Consider the following 16,749-nt stretch of genomic DNA (forward strand, 5'->3'; position numbering starts at 1 on the left):
TCGGGTGTGCTCCTGACGCTGTCGCTAATTAGCTCCGCCACTCTGGGCAAGTTACACCACTCCTCTGGGCCTCAGTTTCCCCTTCTGTAAAAATTACACTTAGTGCACTAGTAATGCTCAATAAATGTTTAAATAACTGAATTAAAAGAGGTAAACCGGGTGCCCCTTAAGGAGCAGAGCAACCACGAATTCTCAGATGAGAGAATCGTGAACCAAGACAGGGGGAGGAGGGGCGCCTGCCGGCTGTGGGGGTGCGGGCACGTCTGCAGGGGCTCTGTGGACAAACAGGCCCTCCCCTGAATGCTGTCCCCGCGGCCACCCAGGGGGCCCTGCTCTGAGGCTTCTTTCCTCAGGAGTCAGACAGAATAAGGAAGATCTAATGAAGATCAGGGAAGGAAAAGGCTGAGGCCCCAGGGCCTGGGAACAGTCAGGTCCAGGATGAGGAGGGCCAAGAAGGAGAAGGCAGAGTGGTGTGGAGGGCAAGAAAAGACGTCACCTGAAGCCCCCTGCCCGGCCACATGCAAGAGGCATGGAAGAGGGTCGGGAGAGGGGGCCGGGCTCAGTGAACTCACCCCCTCTGCTCTCCTCCCCAAGTTGCAGTCCCAGCTGGGATTGGCAAGGCACCAACAGCTCGGGCAGCAGATGGGACCCAGGTGTCCCCTCCTGGGGTGGGTGGCACGGCCCACAGAGGCCAGATGGCATTTGCGGTGGGAAGGGAGGGCCGGGTCATGCAGAATAGGTTGTCCACGCCCCAACTACGGCCCCCCCCGGCCACACACCTCAGCCCCGGGGCAGGGAAGACACAGCTAGCCCTGAGTTTTATAAAATAAGTTTATTCACATTTTAGAAAAACTAATTCTGGGACAGGGAATGGCCTCCCTATGGGCTGGGCATGAGATGGAGAACAGAAGCCCAGAGGGAGGGATTGGGAAGGGAGGAGGGAGGGATTGGGAAGGGAGGAGCGGGGGATCGGGCCACGTGCCCCACTCTGGGTGGGGGAGATCAAATAAATTAAAGGAAGGGGGACAGAGGGAGAGGGGCAGCCAGGCAACCAGAGGTGGTCTTGGAGCTGGGCTGGAAGACAGTCGACACCTGTGAGAACTGGAGAGACAGTGTGGGGTGCACTGAGGACGGAGCCCCCCATGCCTGCTCCTCCCCCAGGCAGGGTGGGAGGGGCAGCTCGCCTTGGGCCTGGGGGCGGAGGAGAGACGATGAGGTTGGGGTTCTCTCCTCTCACCTGGGGAGCGAGGGATCACCGTTTTCGCAGCCTCTTCATGAAGCAGCAGGTGATGGTGCCAAGGACAGTGGCGCCGGTGACTAGGGCGACCCCGGCACCCACCAGCAGGGGCACAAACAGGGTGTCCAGGGCTGGGTGAGAGTGGATGGCTCTGTTCAGTCGTGGCGTAGGGCCCCTGCCCCGCACCCGCTGCCACGCCTGCTCCCCGCGCCTTCTCTAGCGGGCCGTGGGACCCGCGTCCCCCATTCACAGACAGCCTGCCCCTGCCCCCTCCCTCCTGACTCCAGTCAGTGGGGATGCGGGTGCCAGGAAGAGCGGAAGGTGGGCTTCCGAGCCCCTTGGGATGGAGTGCCGTGGAGGAGGAAGGCGGAGACGAGCAGGAGACAAGCAGAAGAAGGGCTGAATGGGGGTGGGGGGTGGAGACTGGTGGGGGGGCGGGCAGGGGCCACCTACCATGTGTGTAGGGGTACACCGTGACGGGCCCCGAGCGGGCACTGCCGGCCTGGTACCAGCTGTCGTCGGCATGCTGCACCCAGGCGCTGGGGGCACAGTGGTACACGCCTTCGTCCTCGGGCCCCAGGCCATGCAGGCGCAGCCGATGGCTCCGGGGCCCCACCAGCTCCACGCTGACGGGGCCTCCTCCGGGCCGGACGCCCAGCTCCGCCACACCGTCCTGGCCCACGCCGCCCACCAGCTGGGCAGGGCCAGAGCTCAGCTCCCCGGCCTCGGGCCGCTCCACCCACCAGCTGGCCGCCAGCCGCAGCCCTGGGGGGCCGCCCCGCACGGAGATATTGCAGAGCAGGGAAGCCGTCTCGCCGCGGTACACGGTGCCCCCTGCCAGCCACGCCACGGCCTCCAGCACCACACCTGCGGGACACGGACGCGGCATCAGGGGGGCACGGGGCTAGGACCGCTCCCGCCATCCTGACGAAGAGGAGCGGGAGAGAGAAGCCCGGTGGCAGCCGATGCAGGGAGGGGGAGAGAAGCCCAGAAACGGAAGGGAAGGTTTCCTTCCACAAGCCCTGACCCCGGCAGAGGCCCAGCCACCCCCTCACCTTCCTCCCGCACGTGCACGGGGAGCGGCCGGGAGCGGGCACTGGCTGCTTCTCGAAGCCGAGCCCCAGACCCTCGGACGTAGGCCTTGGCGAGGCAGCGGTAGGTACCCGCATCCCCTGGCCTGGCAGCTTCCAGCCGTAGGCGGTAGGTTCTGGACGCCACCTTCTCCATGGCAATGTGCCGGCCCTCATAGCCCGGGCCCAGGCTGCCCACACCCTCTGTGTCCAGCTGGGCTACGAGGCGGCCAGGCCCCGGTGCCCCCGCGGGTGCCATCTCCCAGCCCACAGAGTACGCGGCGTGGCGGCCCGGCGGGGGCAGGGCCCCTGACACGTTGCACAGCAGTTCCAAGGGCTCCCCTGGACCGATCCGACGTTCCCCAGGCCCTACGGCCACCGCTAGCTGGCTGGCTGAAACACAGGACAGGGAAGGGGTGTCACAGAGGCAGGAGGGGGGCGCAGAGCCCCGACTCTCCAGCTGGAGTTCCTTCCTCTGCAGCAGCACCGCGGGGTGGCCTGTCTGCCCCTCACGGGGTACAGTCGTCCCCACCCAGGGCCCAGCCATGGCCCTCTTGTCTCCACAACCAAGTCCTGAGCAGAGAAAACCCGCCAGGGGAGGGAAGTGATGTTAACAGGACCTGCTCACTCGGGAAGATGGGCTCCCTGGAGGCAGGCAGTGACCATCAGTGTCTCCCCCTTGGCCACAGTGCCCCCCTCGGCCACAGTGCCCCCGGCTTCCCCCCATAGGATGCGCGGCACTCACACAGCGTCTGCACGTCCACGTGGGCCAGGACCGCCCTCTTCTCGGCGATCTGGGCCCAGCTGCCGTCGGGGTCCTGAATCCACTCGGCCGCTGTGCAGTGGTAGGTGCCCGCGTCCTCTGCCTGGGCACCCCCCAGCACCATGCGGTACTGCTCGGCCCCCTCCTTGGCCAGCCGCAGCTCCCCGGTGGCCAGCCGCTGGGCATAGGGAGCCCCAGCCTCCACGGCCAAGTCCGGCCGGAGCCCCACCACTTCCTGCAGAGTCGCTCGCCCCACTGGCGCTTCGGGCACGGCTCTCCCGAAGGACACGGCCAGGTGCGTGTGCTTCTGAGTGCTCGTCTGCGCCAGGCAGCCCAGCGCCAGCTCCTGGCCCTCGTGCACGGTCAGGCGAGGGGGTGAAATTGGGGCCTGGCGGCCTCGGGGCCCTGGGGGGGCAGCAGACACCTGCAGGGCATCAGGAAGAACTGGAGAGAACGGCTGGAGTGAGGGAGGGCCGGGAGCTGGCGGCCCTCGTCACCGTTCCGGGGTACAACCTGTCTCCCTAAAGGGACAGCAGTTAGCTCCTCTCAGGCCGAGTTCGTCCCGTACTATTTCTTCCTACCCTGGTGCCAGGCACAGTGCTGGGCACACAACAGGCACTCAGTAAGTCCTGGCTGAAGCTCACAGCCCAGCCCATCGCCCACTCGCCCCTGCGTTTAGAACTAACCGCCATCAGGACCGCAGAGAAGGGGCTCTGTCTTCCTTCTCAGAAGACAAAGAAACGAAAGAGAGCAAGAATGTCACGTGGTCCCACCCTCCTACCTACCTCCACTTCGTCCCCCCCGCCCCGCCCCTGCATCCCAGAATCTCTAGGAACAGAGTCCCTTCACCCTAGTGGGCTCCCCAGCAGGGAAGGCAGGGGACGGACTCCCCCTTTCCCGGGAGGCAGCTCCACAGAAGAGGAAGGCCGACGAGCTGCCAAGTAAAGGTCTTGGTTCGAGTCCCAGAATGGGACTAACCGGGTGGGTGATTTTATGCGAGCCCCACGAGCGGCTGGACCTCGGCTTCCTCAGCCACAACACCTGAGGGGCGCTTAGGTAGGTCCCTCCGGGCCCCGACTCTGTGCCCTTCGGGCGGCCGGGCCGGCGCCCAGCCCAGGCCCTACCTCTCAGCTCCACCTTGCCGCTGTAGCTGCCCAGGTAGCGGGCGTCGGTGGACGGCGTGTAGCACTCGTAAACGCCCGCGTCCTGGGCCTGGAGGCGGGCGATCTGGAGCACCACGGCGTCCCCCTGCAGACGCTGCACCTGCACCTCGCCGGCCGCCACGCGGGGCCCGAAGACCGCGTACGAGAACCGGGGGTCCCTGGTACTGATGATGCCCAGCGCCGCCTCGGGGGCCTCGGGCCGGTAGAGGAACCACTCGAAGTCCTGCTGGGCAGGGCCATCATAGCTGCTCACGTTGCAGGAGATGGAGATGGCCGTGCCGGCCACTCGGTACAGCGGCCCCTTGGGGACCAGCACCTCCCGGGCGAGGCACTGCACTCCTGTAGGGAAGGGCAGGACAAGCTGGCGGCGCAGGGGTCCCCGCTGCCTCTCCCGCTACCAGCACCGTTCTGGACCCCCGCCCGATAAAGGACAGTAAACCTGGGGAAGGTGGGGACCCAGCGGGGGCCCTGCCCTGAGGATCTCAAGCAGGTTAGAGACCCGGCTTTGCCTCAGAACCTGGAAACATCCCACTTCTGGCAGAATGAGGCCCGTCTGCTCTCCCTCCTTGACCCCAGCTGAACCCTGGCTCCCTCCCGCATCTCCCCACTCCCATGGGTCCGGCTGGTCAGTGGGGCCTTCCAGCTAAGGGATTCTGAGACTCCATGTCCCTCTCCTTTGTTTGAGGGGAGCTGGCAAAATCTTGCACAGAAGAGCGGTTGGCTCAGCTGTGTCACCTGGACCAGGGGACTCCAGACAATGGAGCCAGTGGCCCGAGCAGGACAGGGCACAGACCCAGCCAGTTCGCAGCACACAATGCCCTCCCCCCTCCAGCTGTCCATGAGCTCACTGCTGCTCCCACCCCAGGGCAAGAACCAGCCTCTGCCCTGGCCTCTGGGGGTAGAAGAGCCCCACCCCTCCCCCTAGGGCCTGCCGACCTTCTCCGCCGCCGGCAGATGCACAGCGCCCCCTCCCAACTCCCCGACAAAAGCCTTCATTTGCATTTGGTTTGCGGTCACTTATATAAGGTTCCCTCTCTACTGAGAGGCACAAACTCCAGCTGTCCCTTCCCATCTTTCTCTCCAAAATTCTCTTCTTCGTCCCACCCCAGCAGATACTGCCGAGTCCCCTGGAGGGCCCTGCTTCCTCCTTCTCTCTTTCCGTCCTTCCAGAGCCCCACGGGACAAGATCCCAGAAAGCTACACCATAGGACAGAGGACTGCGTCAGCCTCCTGCCTCCATTTTACAGATGAGAAATGTAAGGGAAGAGAAGAATAAGGTCTTGACCAAGATCCTAGTGTCCTTAGATGGCTTCCGCAGCCCCCTGCAGAGGGACAGTCCAGGGAGGTAGACGGGGGAAACTCCCAGAGGAGGCCCTAGGGCACTGACCTCACCAACCAGAACATCTGTCACTCCCGGGGGCATACCTAGGGCCTTTCTGCAGAGACTGGAGGAAAGCACGAAGTCTGTGGTCAAACTCTGTCCTCCAGCCCCTCCAGAAGGGCTGCCCTTCCCACCTGAGCTGGGCGCTTAGCCCCTTCTTTCTGTGGCTGAGTGCAGGGAGGAGGAAGGCACCTGTCGTCTGGCTAAAGCACACGCTGGGCCTCAGGAGGTTGGGACCCAGCCCCATCCCCAGCCCCACTGACTCGTCCCTTCCTCTCCCAAGCAGGTCTCCGTTCCCAGGGCGAGTGGGTGTGTGACTCAGGAGGGCCCTGCCCCAGGGCATTTCATAATCTCAGTGATGGTGGAGACGGTGGAGCTGACACCTTTGGGCCTCGGGGCAGACTCTGCTCGGAAGGGCCCCCTCCCACCTTCCCGGCTCCACAGCTGCGGAGGCCTGGAGCTCCCCATGGGAAAGTTGGCCAGCCAGGCCGCCTTAGCAAACCAGCTGCCAGCCAGCTCTCTCCGCAGCCAGAGAGAGAAGGCGGGGCAGAGACCTGCTCTGCAGTCAGACGGATGTGAGTTCAAAGCCAAGCCCGAAGACGACGCTCACAAGGTGGGCTCTCCGGAGCAAACCACTTTCTCTTCCTCCTCTTCAGAATGACAGCGGGCGCCTGCACGCAGTGGGCCCGCAGCTCTCTGCAACTCTTCGCAGACATCGCACTTCCCCACCCCTGAGGCTCCTCCACTCCGCGCTGCCCACTGGGGACAGCGGCCCCTTGCTAGGCAACCGGGCCCCACAGCAACTTCCTCCTGCCTCCCACCCAGGGCCCCAGGGAGAGGCCTCGTTCTAGTTCCCCAAGGCCCAGGGACCTATGGAGCTGGGCTGGGGGGCGGGGTGGCGGAGGCTCTGCTTGGCGCTGCCCAGGAGCTCTGGTCTAGAAAGAGGCTGCTGGGGCTACGTCAGCCTTGCCGATGGCAGCTCTGAATCTGGGTGGCCCCACTCTACGCTCTTATTTCAAGGGCTTCAGCCTCCCGAACATCTGCACAGGCAGCCTGTCTCAAAGCCATGCTCCTCCCCAGACCACCCCTGAAGGGAACCCTCCAGTTCAGACCAAAAGCCACTGTGCAGTCAGGGGCTCTCCTGCATCCAGGCAGCAGCGGCCACAACACCTCACCAGGAAACCCCCCCCCCCCCCAGACACAGGGTGCTTGGAGATCGGGCATCAGTCACCATGGAGCCTGGCTTCTCCTGGGGCAGGGAAGCAGGGACCAAGGGGGTGTGATGAGCGGTGGGAGGCTACAGAGCCCAGTGCGACCCCAGAGAGGGAAAGTGGGCAAATGGGGACCCTGCCCAGGGTGGAGAAGAGGGTAACAGAGGTAACTGCCCCAAACCTCAGAAGATAAAGTCTGGGGGGAGGGGAACCGTTTGGGGAGGCTGAACTTCAAAGATCACGGGCAGAACCGGCCCCTGGGTCTCCAGCCAACTCCGGGCAATTACGAAGACGGGCTAGCACTGCCCACGCAGGGCGCGCACCCAGCGCTGGGCCTCAAGCTGAGTGTGGGGCGCAGGGAGTCGCAGCATTTGGGCGCAGCGACCCCCGGACCTGAGTATGGCGGCTGAGAAGTGGGGCTGGCCCGGTGGCCTGGAGGTGGCACCTCGTGGGTCCTCGCTGGGCCCCAGCCGGGGGCCTAGAGCTGGGGGCTGGCTCCGCGGGCAGCCACTCAGGGCAGCTGGGCGCTGAGCCCGGGGAGGCTCGGGGCGCCCCTGACGGAGTAGCAGGTGCTAGGGGCTCCGAAACGCCGGGGGAGGCGGGCCGGGCTGGGTGCCGGGAGGCAGGCACCTGCCGGTGGGGTGGGGGGCCGGGGCGGGGGCCGGCTTACCCAGCATTAGCAGCAGCAGCGGCGGCGGCAGCCGCGGCGAGGGACGGAGGGCGCCCATCCTGCGCGGCCGGCTTTGGGGAGGCTCCGTGGGTCGGCGCGGGCTCTGGGTGGACGGGAACTGGGGGGGCGCATGCCCGGGTAGGGGGCACGAAGCCGAGCAGCAGCAAGGCGTGGGTGCACCGAGCCGAGGCGAGCGGCGCGGGAGCTTCCGAGTCTCCCCCTTCCCCCTCCTCTTCCTACCGCTTTCCCTCCTTCCGCGGGGACTCGGGAGACCGTTCGCGCCCCGCCCCGCCCCGCCCAAGCCCCGCCCAAGCGCCGCCCAAGCGCCGCCCCGCCGCCCCGCCTGACCCTGGCCCCGCCCCGGCGCCCGGGCTCCGCCCCGCCCCGCCCCGCCCCGGTCTCGGTCCCAGCCCCGCCCAGGCACCCCTTCTCCACCCCCACCCCCCCCCCCCCCCCCCGGCACCCCGGACCGCACCGACCTCTGCTCTGTTTCCGCCCCGCTCCCTGACCCCGGTCCCGTTCAGACCCTGCTCCCCGACCCCGGGTCCCGGGCCCCGGGCCCCGGATCCCGGATCCCGGATCCGATCTGACCCGGGACCCCGGCCCCGACCCGCCCCGACCCCGGCCCTGCCCAGACTCCAGACCCCAGCAGTCCGCCCACCTCCGTCCGGGCTCCGCCCCAACCTTGGCTTCAGCGGCGATTCGACCCCGGACCCCGGCCGGGACCCGCCCCAACCTCGGTCTCCGCTGCGCCCGGACTCCGACCGACGCAAAGGGGCGGCACCTGGGCTCGGCCCAAACCCTACCCAGCCCCCCGCCCCCACCCTGCATGCCGGGCCTTTCCCTCTGAGACGTGGGTGCAGGGGCCTCGGGGTCGGTCAGGAGACCGGCCACGCCATTAGGGTCCAGGTGTTTGCCCGGGGCCGCTAGGCCTCGCCGCCAGCCCCGCTCGAGTGGCCGTGGGCGGGACCCAGGAGTTCCGGGATGCCAGGGCCTGGGCTGAAGGCGCCGCTGGGCCTCGCGCGGTCCCCGCAGACCTGTTGGTCAGCCCCTCCGGCAGAAGCAGAGGGAGTGGGGCAGAGGAGGGCGCCGTGTGGGCGCCGTCTGGGCGTCTCGGTTGGACATCCCACAAGTCGGCTAACTCCTTTCCACCTGCTTCCTCGTGGGCACGTGAAGGTGGGATGACATCCGCCCGGAAGGGCTTCTGTGCCGGTTAACTGGGATAATGTCCGTGAGGTTCTTGGCACGGGATAACACGGAATAGGAGACGGGGTGTAATGGGGTTTGCTTGTGGTTTTGAATGATTCTTTAAACCGCTTCCTGAGGGTTCTGTTTAGCCATAGGAGCAGCGAAGCGATAGGCGAGGGAGTGGGTTTCCCGTGGGAAGAGACGGCACCCCGGCACTGGGGAGAGTGGGGCCTGGCCTGGAGGTGCGAGGACGGGAGAAGGTGGGGAGCGGGGAGCCGCAGGAAGGGCGGGGCCAGATGGGAGGAGGGGCGGCCAGCTCTACAGAGCAGACTGTCCAGGGGGCGGTCCCTGGGCCTTGACCCCAGAGCTCCTCTAGCACCGTCAAGCTCTAACCCCCCACCTGCCCAGGCTCCTCCTCCCAACGTCTCACTCCCTCCCCTACCCCTTTTGCGGAGAAGGAAACTGAGGCTTCAAGAGGGAAATGTGGAAGAGCCCAGACCAGATCTTCCTTGCAGCCAATGCCTGGCTCAAAGGAAGGGCTCGTTGGAAGCCACATTCAGAGACCAGAGACACTCTGAAGCAGAGTGCTCGTTCTGGCAAAGGTCGGCCCTCCCAGTGCTCCCAGGACTGGCCCAGGAACAGGGCAACAGGATGCCTTCTTCCCACTTGCACATGTTCACAGCCCGATTTCTCCAGATCCATTTCACCTCAACCAATCCGCAGGTCAGACTGAGCTGTGTGAAGGCGGAAAGGCATAGGGCAGCTTGGGAGGGAAACCACTGTCCCTTTGTTTGGGAGCAGAGCAGACTTCTGCTTCCGGATGCTTGAGAGGTGGGCGACGTTGCTACCCATCCTCATCCCAGTAGATGCCATAAATTATGGGAAACGAACACGATGAGGTCCTTTTGGATATTATTTCTAGTTTTTACAGCGTATCTTGTCAGATGGTGTCATTTAACAGATGAGAAACTGAAGGTTCAGAGACTTAAACATTTTCTCCAACGCCACACAGCTTTTAAGTGGCCGATGTCTGATGAGCTCAGACCCATCTGTCCCCAGAGCCCCAAATCTTCCCACATCCCGCTGTCTCTCCTCCAAAGCTGCTTCACCCTATAAACTCCGTCATTCAGCAAACACTGATTAGGCCAGGCCTGGTACTGGACTTTGGAGATGATGTGGTCAGCATGGCCCGCGTGGTCCTCTGCCTTGGGGGAACACACCGTCGTGTCAGCAAGTAATAACCAAGCCCCCAGTATGAGTGTTATGAGAGGGGACACTCAGGTTGTTGAGGACACCCTAGGGCTTGGAGCTGGGCAGGAGCTGGAGCAGGTAGGTGTTGAGGGCTGGGCTGGTGTTTCCCGTGGGGCTGAGGTCCTGGGAGAACCAGGTTCTTGCACGCGCGCCCCTGCCCGGACTGGGAGTTCTGGAGGCTGCCAGCAGGAGGAGCCCGCAGCCCAGGCCTGAGTCCAGCTCAGCCGCTTATGTAACTGGGACTGCTGGGGGAGGAGAGCCAAGCCCAGGCTCCAGGCGCGTCACACAAGGGACAGACGCATGTACCCACCATAACACAGAGGGACCTCATACAGAGAGACGTCACTCACACGTCCCAACACAGAGACACACGAGCACACACACGTACACGTGCACACGCACACGTTGCCGGGAGAGCTATAGCCTACAGACTGGACAGTGCTCCTGCCCCCTCCCCAGCTGGCCCATTAAAAGCCACGGGGCGTGCCCGGCACCAGCACCGTGGTTGATGCTTGCGGAGGGGGCAGCAGAGAAAGGAGGAAGGCAGCCTGAGACAGGAGGGAGGGAGCCTGAGCTGGCGGAGAGACAGAGGTCCAGCAGTGGCCACGGGGGTGGGGAGGGGGCGGTCATCACTCTGCCATCACCAGCTGCCCACTCACCCGCCGGGTGTCCCCGGGGGGAGGGGGCACACATCAGACACCAGGCCTCTGGTTCATGGGTTTATGTAATTCCCCGTCAAGAGGACAGAGAGACGCACGAGACCCTGAGGCGGCTGTGAGACATCCTGTGTCCTGCGTGTTGTTGAAGATCATTGAGACCCATGCTGGGCCTTAAAGCACCTCTTATTTTGACGGAGACGTCACACATCATGGTCACAGCCATGAAGACACGGTTCTCTGAGAGGCCCGGTCAAAGACAGGACCGTTAACATAGTCTGACCTGTGTCAGGTGCGTGTTTTCATCTCATTTAAACGCTGGCCAGAACCGGGGGCAGTTAGTGCTGTTATTAACCCCGGGAAGAAACAGGTGCCCAGAAGCTTCGGTGCATGTCCAAGGGGAACAGATCGGCTACTGTCCAAACTTGGATTTGAGGGTCAGATTGTCTCGGCGTGGAGGGGCCCGTGCTCCTACCCCGGCACGGGGCTTCTTGGCGACTGATACGGACCCAGGACGCACGGCACAGCCCCAGCTGCGGACACAGGTGGTGCCTTGAAAACGGTGACACACGCATGGAAGACAGAGACACGCGTCCCCTCCAGACAACAGACAGACTGCGGAAGCCCCACACACACACGCAGAGTACTCGGCACGCTCTCTTCATCGTGCGTAAATCCCGGCCCGGCGCAGTTAAAGGTCGCACAGAAGAAGGTCCTGTGACCTGTGTGTGTTCGTGAGGCCCTCAGCCATCCTGCCTGAGGAGCCACATTTTCCCATCCTCCCAAGAAAGGGAAAATTCTCTCTGCCAACTTGCTGAGAGGCTCGGGCAAAGAGATAAGACAGAGGCAGAGCCAAACTTACCTTTGCCTCAGCTCACGGGGAAACAGAGACATCCCCATGGGGGCCGAGGCGCACACTCACGGAACCTCAGAGCCATCCCCCGCACCCACACACAGACACATGGGACTCATTTCTCCTTCCTCCCCGGCACTGCACCCTCATGATGTCCTCCCGAGGTAGCGTGTGTGTGTGTGTGTGTGTGTGTGTGTCCACTCCCCGAACCCTCCTCTTGTCCCGGCTGAGCCCACACTCCTTCCCCACGTCCCAGAGCCCACAGGGACAGCTGTTCAAGAACACAGGCGCCCCAGCGCGGCTGCTGGCCTCCGCATGACCCGGCTCTAACTCCCAGCAAGGCCGTGCCATTTCTCTCCCCAGGATTAGCGCCAGCCGCAGCCCACTCCCAAATGCCAAGGACAGATCCTCTGAGCCGGGATCCCCTCACCCTCCGTCCCCTCCCCGGTCCCAGAGGGCTGGGTGTCTGGGCTCCGCCTGGGAGGCACCCCCCACACCCGCGTGGAGGGTAGCCCCCAACGCAGCCAGCCCCCACTGGGTGAATTTCTTCTCCAACCCAGTGGTCCGGGGGCGGGGGCCGGGGGAGGGACCCAGGACAGAAGAGGGCAGCGGTTTGCCAGACAGAGGTTTGTGGGCTGCGCCTTCTAGAGGAGCCCCGGGGGACAGGAGGTGGTTAGCACCAGGTGGCTGTTCTGAGTCACTGAGGTTGAGCAAGGGCCAGACAGGGAGAACGGGTCATTTACGAGCTTGCGCACACCAGCCCTGAGCCCGGGGCGGGGCGGGGGGGACGCGGGGGGGCTGTTGCCAGTGCTTCCTGTGCACCTGCTTTTTGCTGGCTCTACACCGAGCAGCCGACTCTCACTCAGCCCCGCGGCACTGCCAGGGACGAGGATTCTTGTGGCCTGTCCTGCAGACGGGAAAGGGGGCCCAGAGAGGTTGTGCAAGTTACCCAAGGTCACCTGGCTGAAGGGCAGCGCCGAGCTTCAAATGCAAACCGTCCGACTCTGGAACATTCTTCTTCCTCCCGCTTCCCTGGCCTGCACGCACCTACTCATATATACAAGTGCGAGAGCACACGCGCGTGCACGCTCACACACACCTGGTGCCTAGGGAACCTTTCGAAAGAACTTTCCCACCAGTGTGACCTCCAGCCGCCGGCACCCCGCGTGCGCCCCACAAATATTTGTGGAGTAAGTGGGTGTGATGCTGGAGGCCCAGGTAGAGGGCACTCGACAAGAGAGCGTGTGTGCGTGCGGGTGCGTGTGTGTGCATGCATGTGCGTGTGCCTGTGGAGGGGGTGGCCCAGGATGTCCACACACACAGCCCTCTAGAGCTGGAATGGTATCGAAGGCTCCCTTCTGACTCTGGGTCCCAGCCCCTTAGAGCGCCCTGGGTGGAGGAAGAGAAGGGACCCAGGGTGCGCGGGGTTCCTTAGGTGGGAGGAGGGCTTCACTTCTCCTGCTCGTCAGGATGGGGAACGCGAGGAGCTTCTGGGAAAAGCCACCAAGCCACGTGAGCCCACTGTGCCCCCGCTTGTCCCCATTCCTGCCCAGGTGCCCCACGCTCTTCCCGGGCCCCCACCTGACGGCCCCCAGCTCCCCTGTTGTGCACACCTGGGCTCCCCAGGAGGCGGCACCCCTTGGCCCTCCCGGCCGAAGAACGGACAATTCTCCCTTTTCCCGAGTCCAACTGAAACAAGAGTGGAATTTTTCCAAAGGCTCTCTGTTGGGAAAATGAAGAGAAAACAAATCCAGAAATAAAAATTACAAAAACAAAGCAGCAGATGGGCCAGCGGGGGCGAAAGCGTGGGCCATGGGAGAGCGGGACCCAGAGTCCTGATGCTGACGTGACCCTCCCCTGGCTCCCAGCACCCTGTCCCCGGCTCTTGGGTGGCATTTCCCGCTCTGCCCCGCCATTCCAGGCCTTGCTTCCATCTGCCTCTCCGTCCCAGCTGCGAGCTTCCCAAGGCCACGGCTGGCTCTTCTCGGCTCTGCCCCCATGCCCGGCACAGTGCCTTGCAAGGAGAGGAAGCTCCATGGACATTGGCCAAGTGATTGAGCAAGTGCGTGAGCACGTGGGGGAGTGAGCGAGAGGGAAGCCAGGTGTCTCCTCTTGGGTGGCCAGATCACCTCCACGGAGGGCCCCGTTCCTGCCTCTGGAGCTCATCTTACCCTTGAAAAGCAAGGGCACCGGTACTGGTTCACGCTGTTAATGAAGCGAGCTTGGAGGAGCCAGAGCTCTGCCTAGCGAGTGGTGGGTCTGGGCGTTCAGGACCACGCTACCACGTGCCTCTTGCCAGGACAGGCCATCCTCCCGCGAAGGAGCTGGTGTCTGGGGGAGCAACGAGGGTGCAGGTCCAGCCAGCTGGCAGAACGGGGTGACGGGGTAACACTCGGGCATGGGACGTTGGTGCTGAGGACACCAGCTCCCGGGCCAGACGTCCCAGAGCGAACGCACGATTTTTCTCCTTCAATTCTGGACCCTGATTTTCGTTAACTTTGCACCCAGGTCCACCCCCGCCCCGCGACATGGCATACGATCAGTCGCCAAATCCTGAAAGTCTGCCTCCCGGAGGCTTTTCTCATCGGCACTTCCTCCTCATGGGATGGCCTGTCTTGTTACGGACCCTCACCCCCTCTTGGCTGAACTGTCGCCGAAACCACCTACCTGTCTCCCCCTTTCAGTGCGACACCCCTGCCCCGCCCAGGCATGCACCTGCAGTCCCGGGAGCCTTCCTACAGCATTCCGCTCCCGCTCAAAACGCGGAAATGCCTCTGTATCCGCATTTCCAACAGAGGGACCACCCCTTCCATAGGGTTAACAAGCGCCTGGGGTGATGTTCCCACCGGAGCCGGCAGGAATCACTGGTATTTGAACGGCTCCCGTGAAATGGCTCACACACCCACTCCCAGGGTGGGCTCTCCTGTTTCTTCTTTGCCCACGGGGCGCTCCAGGCTGAGCCCACATGGCTCCCGCTACCTGTGCTCTGTCTGGTGCTCAGAGCCGGATCCTACCAATGTGTCAAGGCCCAACTAGAACGCCGCCTCCTCTGGTAGGCCTCCTAGTTCCTCCGGCCGAGAAGCCCCTCCCCTCTCTGAGCTCCCGTCACCCTGTAAACCAGTGGGGTGCAGCCTGCAGCCAGCCCTGCGGGCTCAGCACACATGCTCGGAGGCTGTTCCTTCCCTTTATCTTCCGGGGCGCCCCTCCCTCGCCATCGCAGCCTGGGGCTTCTGTGGGTGCCATCCCAGGGACGGAAGCCCAGAGAGGATCTCTCTCTGCGCCCTCACAGCGCCAAAGTTCCACGTGCGGTTCTGGATCCAGCCTGCCTGGGCTTGAGTCCCCACTCCCCTGGTTGGGTCAGCTCAGGATCATCGTGCCTCAGTTTCCCTATCTAGAAAAGAGACTTGTTACGAGGAGCCAATTAGGTAACACGTGGAAATTGCCCGAACGCTAACCTGGCACCTTAGGAACTGTCACTCCGATGAGCTGGATAAAGATCCTGGAGGCAGTCTGGCTCTGTGGCTCTCACCCCTGCCTGCCCATGGAATCCTCTGGGGACACCGATGCCTGGGCCTTACCTCCGACCAGTTACAATGTGTCCGCGGGGGTGAGGCCCAGGCATGACCCGGTAAGACACAGGCAGGGGTGAGAGCCCTGCCCAGCCGGCCCCTCCCTTTGTCGATGGGAGTCTGAGGACCACGCAGGCTCACAGCTGCTAACACTGAGCCAGTCCCATGTGGCCAGCCCATGGCCAGCCTTGGCTCCCCTGTCTTTGCGGTGGGGGAATGCCCAGGTGGGAGACAGAGCCCAGGCCCCCACCATGGAGGTGAAGAAGTGAGGGAGCTGGAGGAAATGGGGAGTTGACCCCAAGGGCTAAGAGCCGGCCTTTACCCCGCTCCAGGGGCGGGGTAAACCAGGGTGACGGAGAAAACCAGGGTGACGGACCGGACTGGGACAGAAGGACCGTGAGGCTGGGAGCCTTGTTGGCTTCAGCTGGAAGAGTCCCCTCTGTCCCCCGTACGGAATGGGGCAGCCCGCACTCGGCCAGCGCTTGGCAAACGCTGGAAGAACGTCGGAATGACACAGCGGCCCCCAAAACGACCCAGGGCTGCGGAGTCAGGGGAGTGCTCACATTCCTCAGCAGGCAGCGCCGAGAGCCCCCAGGCAGGCGCTCACGAGTGAAAGCGTCCCGGACGGACTTGGGGAGGAACCAAGGCACAGAGGAGGCCGAACTCCCTGAAGCCCCTAGAAGGGCTCCTTACGTAGGAACAAGGCTGGGCCCCACGTGCCAGATGTTTGCAGGGCACCCTCTGCGGGCCCGGCGTCTGGCACGCCAGCGGGGACAGGCAGACCCGCAGAGCTGCATCCTGGGCCAAGAGGAGGGGGCCCGGTGCGGGGAGCAGGAGGTAGGAAGGGGGAGGCTGGACGCCAAGCCGCCTCTCCATAGTGGGAACAGGGAGGCGGGGTGCTCTGGGCCAGTGGCTGGGTCAGATCTCTGGCCAAAGCAAACCTGCCTCAGGGGGCCGGAGGGCCTCTCCCTCCCTGTCCGGATGGAATCAAAGGCAAACAGGAACCCTAGAGGGCCCAGCTGTGACCCCTGACCCCCAAACTCAGCGAGGTCCATTAACCCCCTGCACCCCAAACATATTTTTCCAGCCCCAAGAATCTCTGGAAACAGACTAATCTGGTGTTTGCCCATTGAATGCCAGCCAAGCGAGGTCAGGTTTCCGCAGCCTCACTGGCAGGCCTGCCCTCTCCCCTTCCTACCTCGCACAGCAGCTCTTGGTAAGAAACAAGGTAATCCGGTCCCAGCCCCGAGCACCTCCCTGCCTCTGTGCCAAGAGTCAAAGCAATCACACTCCTTTCTGTGGGTCACACGGACCAACAAAATGGGGGCGCCTGCCCCCTCAGCTCCCGCTCCGAGCCCCGGTCTCCAGACTGTGAGTTAGCACACAGACGCAGCTACACTGATCTCTGCCGTTCCCCTGAGCTGAGCATGAGCGGGGAAGAAGGTAACCCGGAGTCTCGGGGCTCAGATTTTCCAGCTCTGCTCCTGTCCTTCCGAGCACGGAATAAGCCCAGAGTAGGGGCACGTCGGATCCCAGGTCAGTCTGCGGCTTGGGCCCAGCAGGACCGGCTTCGAGGAGAGCAGGCAGGATGGTCGGAAGACAGGGTACGGGGACCGCTGTGCTCGGGCAGGAAGGTTGGCATGGGCAACCCGAGCTCTCCAGACCAGACAGCAGGGCAGAGGACAAGAAGAGGTGGGACAGGAGCAGAGGCAGAGAAATGGAGGAAACTTCTAGGTG

General features: G+C 63.8%; 1 protein-coding gene across 2 annotated transcripts; it reads right to left on the reverse strand.

Annotated features, from left to right (window-relative positions):
- Nucleotides 1-811: 811 nt before the first annotated feature.
- IGSF8 (immunoglobulin superfamily member 8) lies at nucleotides 812-8,302 on the reverse strand. 2 transcript variants are annotated; one of them, XM_045983263.1, is made up of 8 exons: nucleotides 8,157-8,302; nucleotides 7,496-7,613; nucleotides 4,195-4,572; nucleotides 3,053-3,514; nucleotides 2,293-2,700; nucleotides 1,691-2,104; nucleotides 1,238-1,368; nucleotides 812-1,101 (listed from the first exon to the last, which is right to left on the reverse strand). In XM_045983263.1, exons 2-7 carry the CDS (start codon nucleotides 7,551-7,553, stop codon nucleotides 1,253-1,255), a joined length of 1,836 nt encoding a protein of 611 aa, XP_045839219.1. In that variant the 5' UTR covers nucleotides 7,554-7,613; nucleotides 8,157-8,302; the 3' UTR covers nucleotides 812-1,101; nucleotides 1,238-1,252. The 2 variants fall into 2 exon arrangements, with proteins under 2 accessions (XP_045839219.1, XP_045839218.1); XM_045983262.1 differs by lacking the exon at nucleotides 8,157-8,302 and having other exon boundaries at nucleotides 7,496-7,926.
- Nucleotides 8,303-16,749: the final 8,447 nt, after the last annotated feature.

Source organism: Meles meles, chromosome 17 (genome assembly GCF_922984935.1).
Source record: "Meles meles chromosome 17, mMelMel3.1 paternal haplotype, whole genome shotgun sequence".
Classification (NCBI taxonomy): Eukaryota; Metazoa; Chordata; class Mammalia; order Carnivora; family Mustelidae; genus Meles; species Meles meles.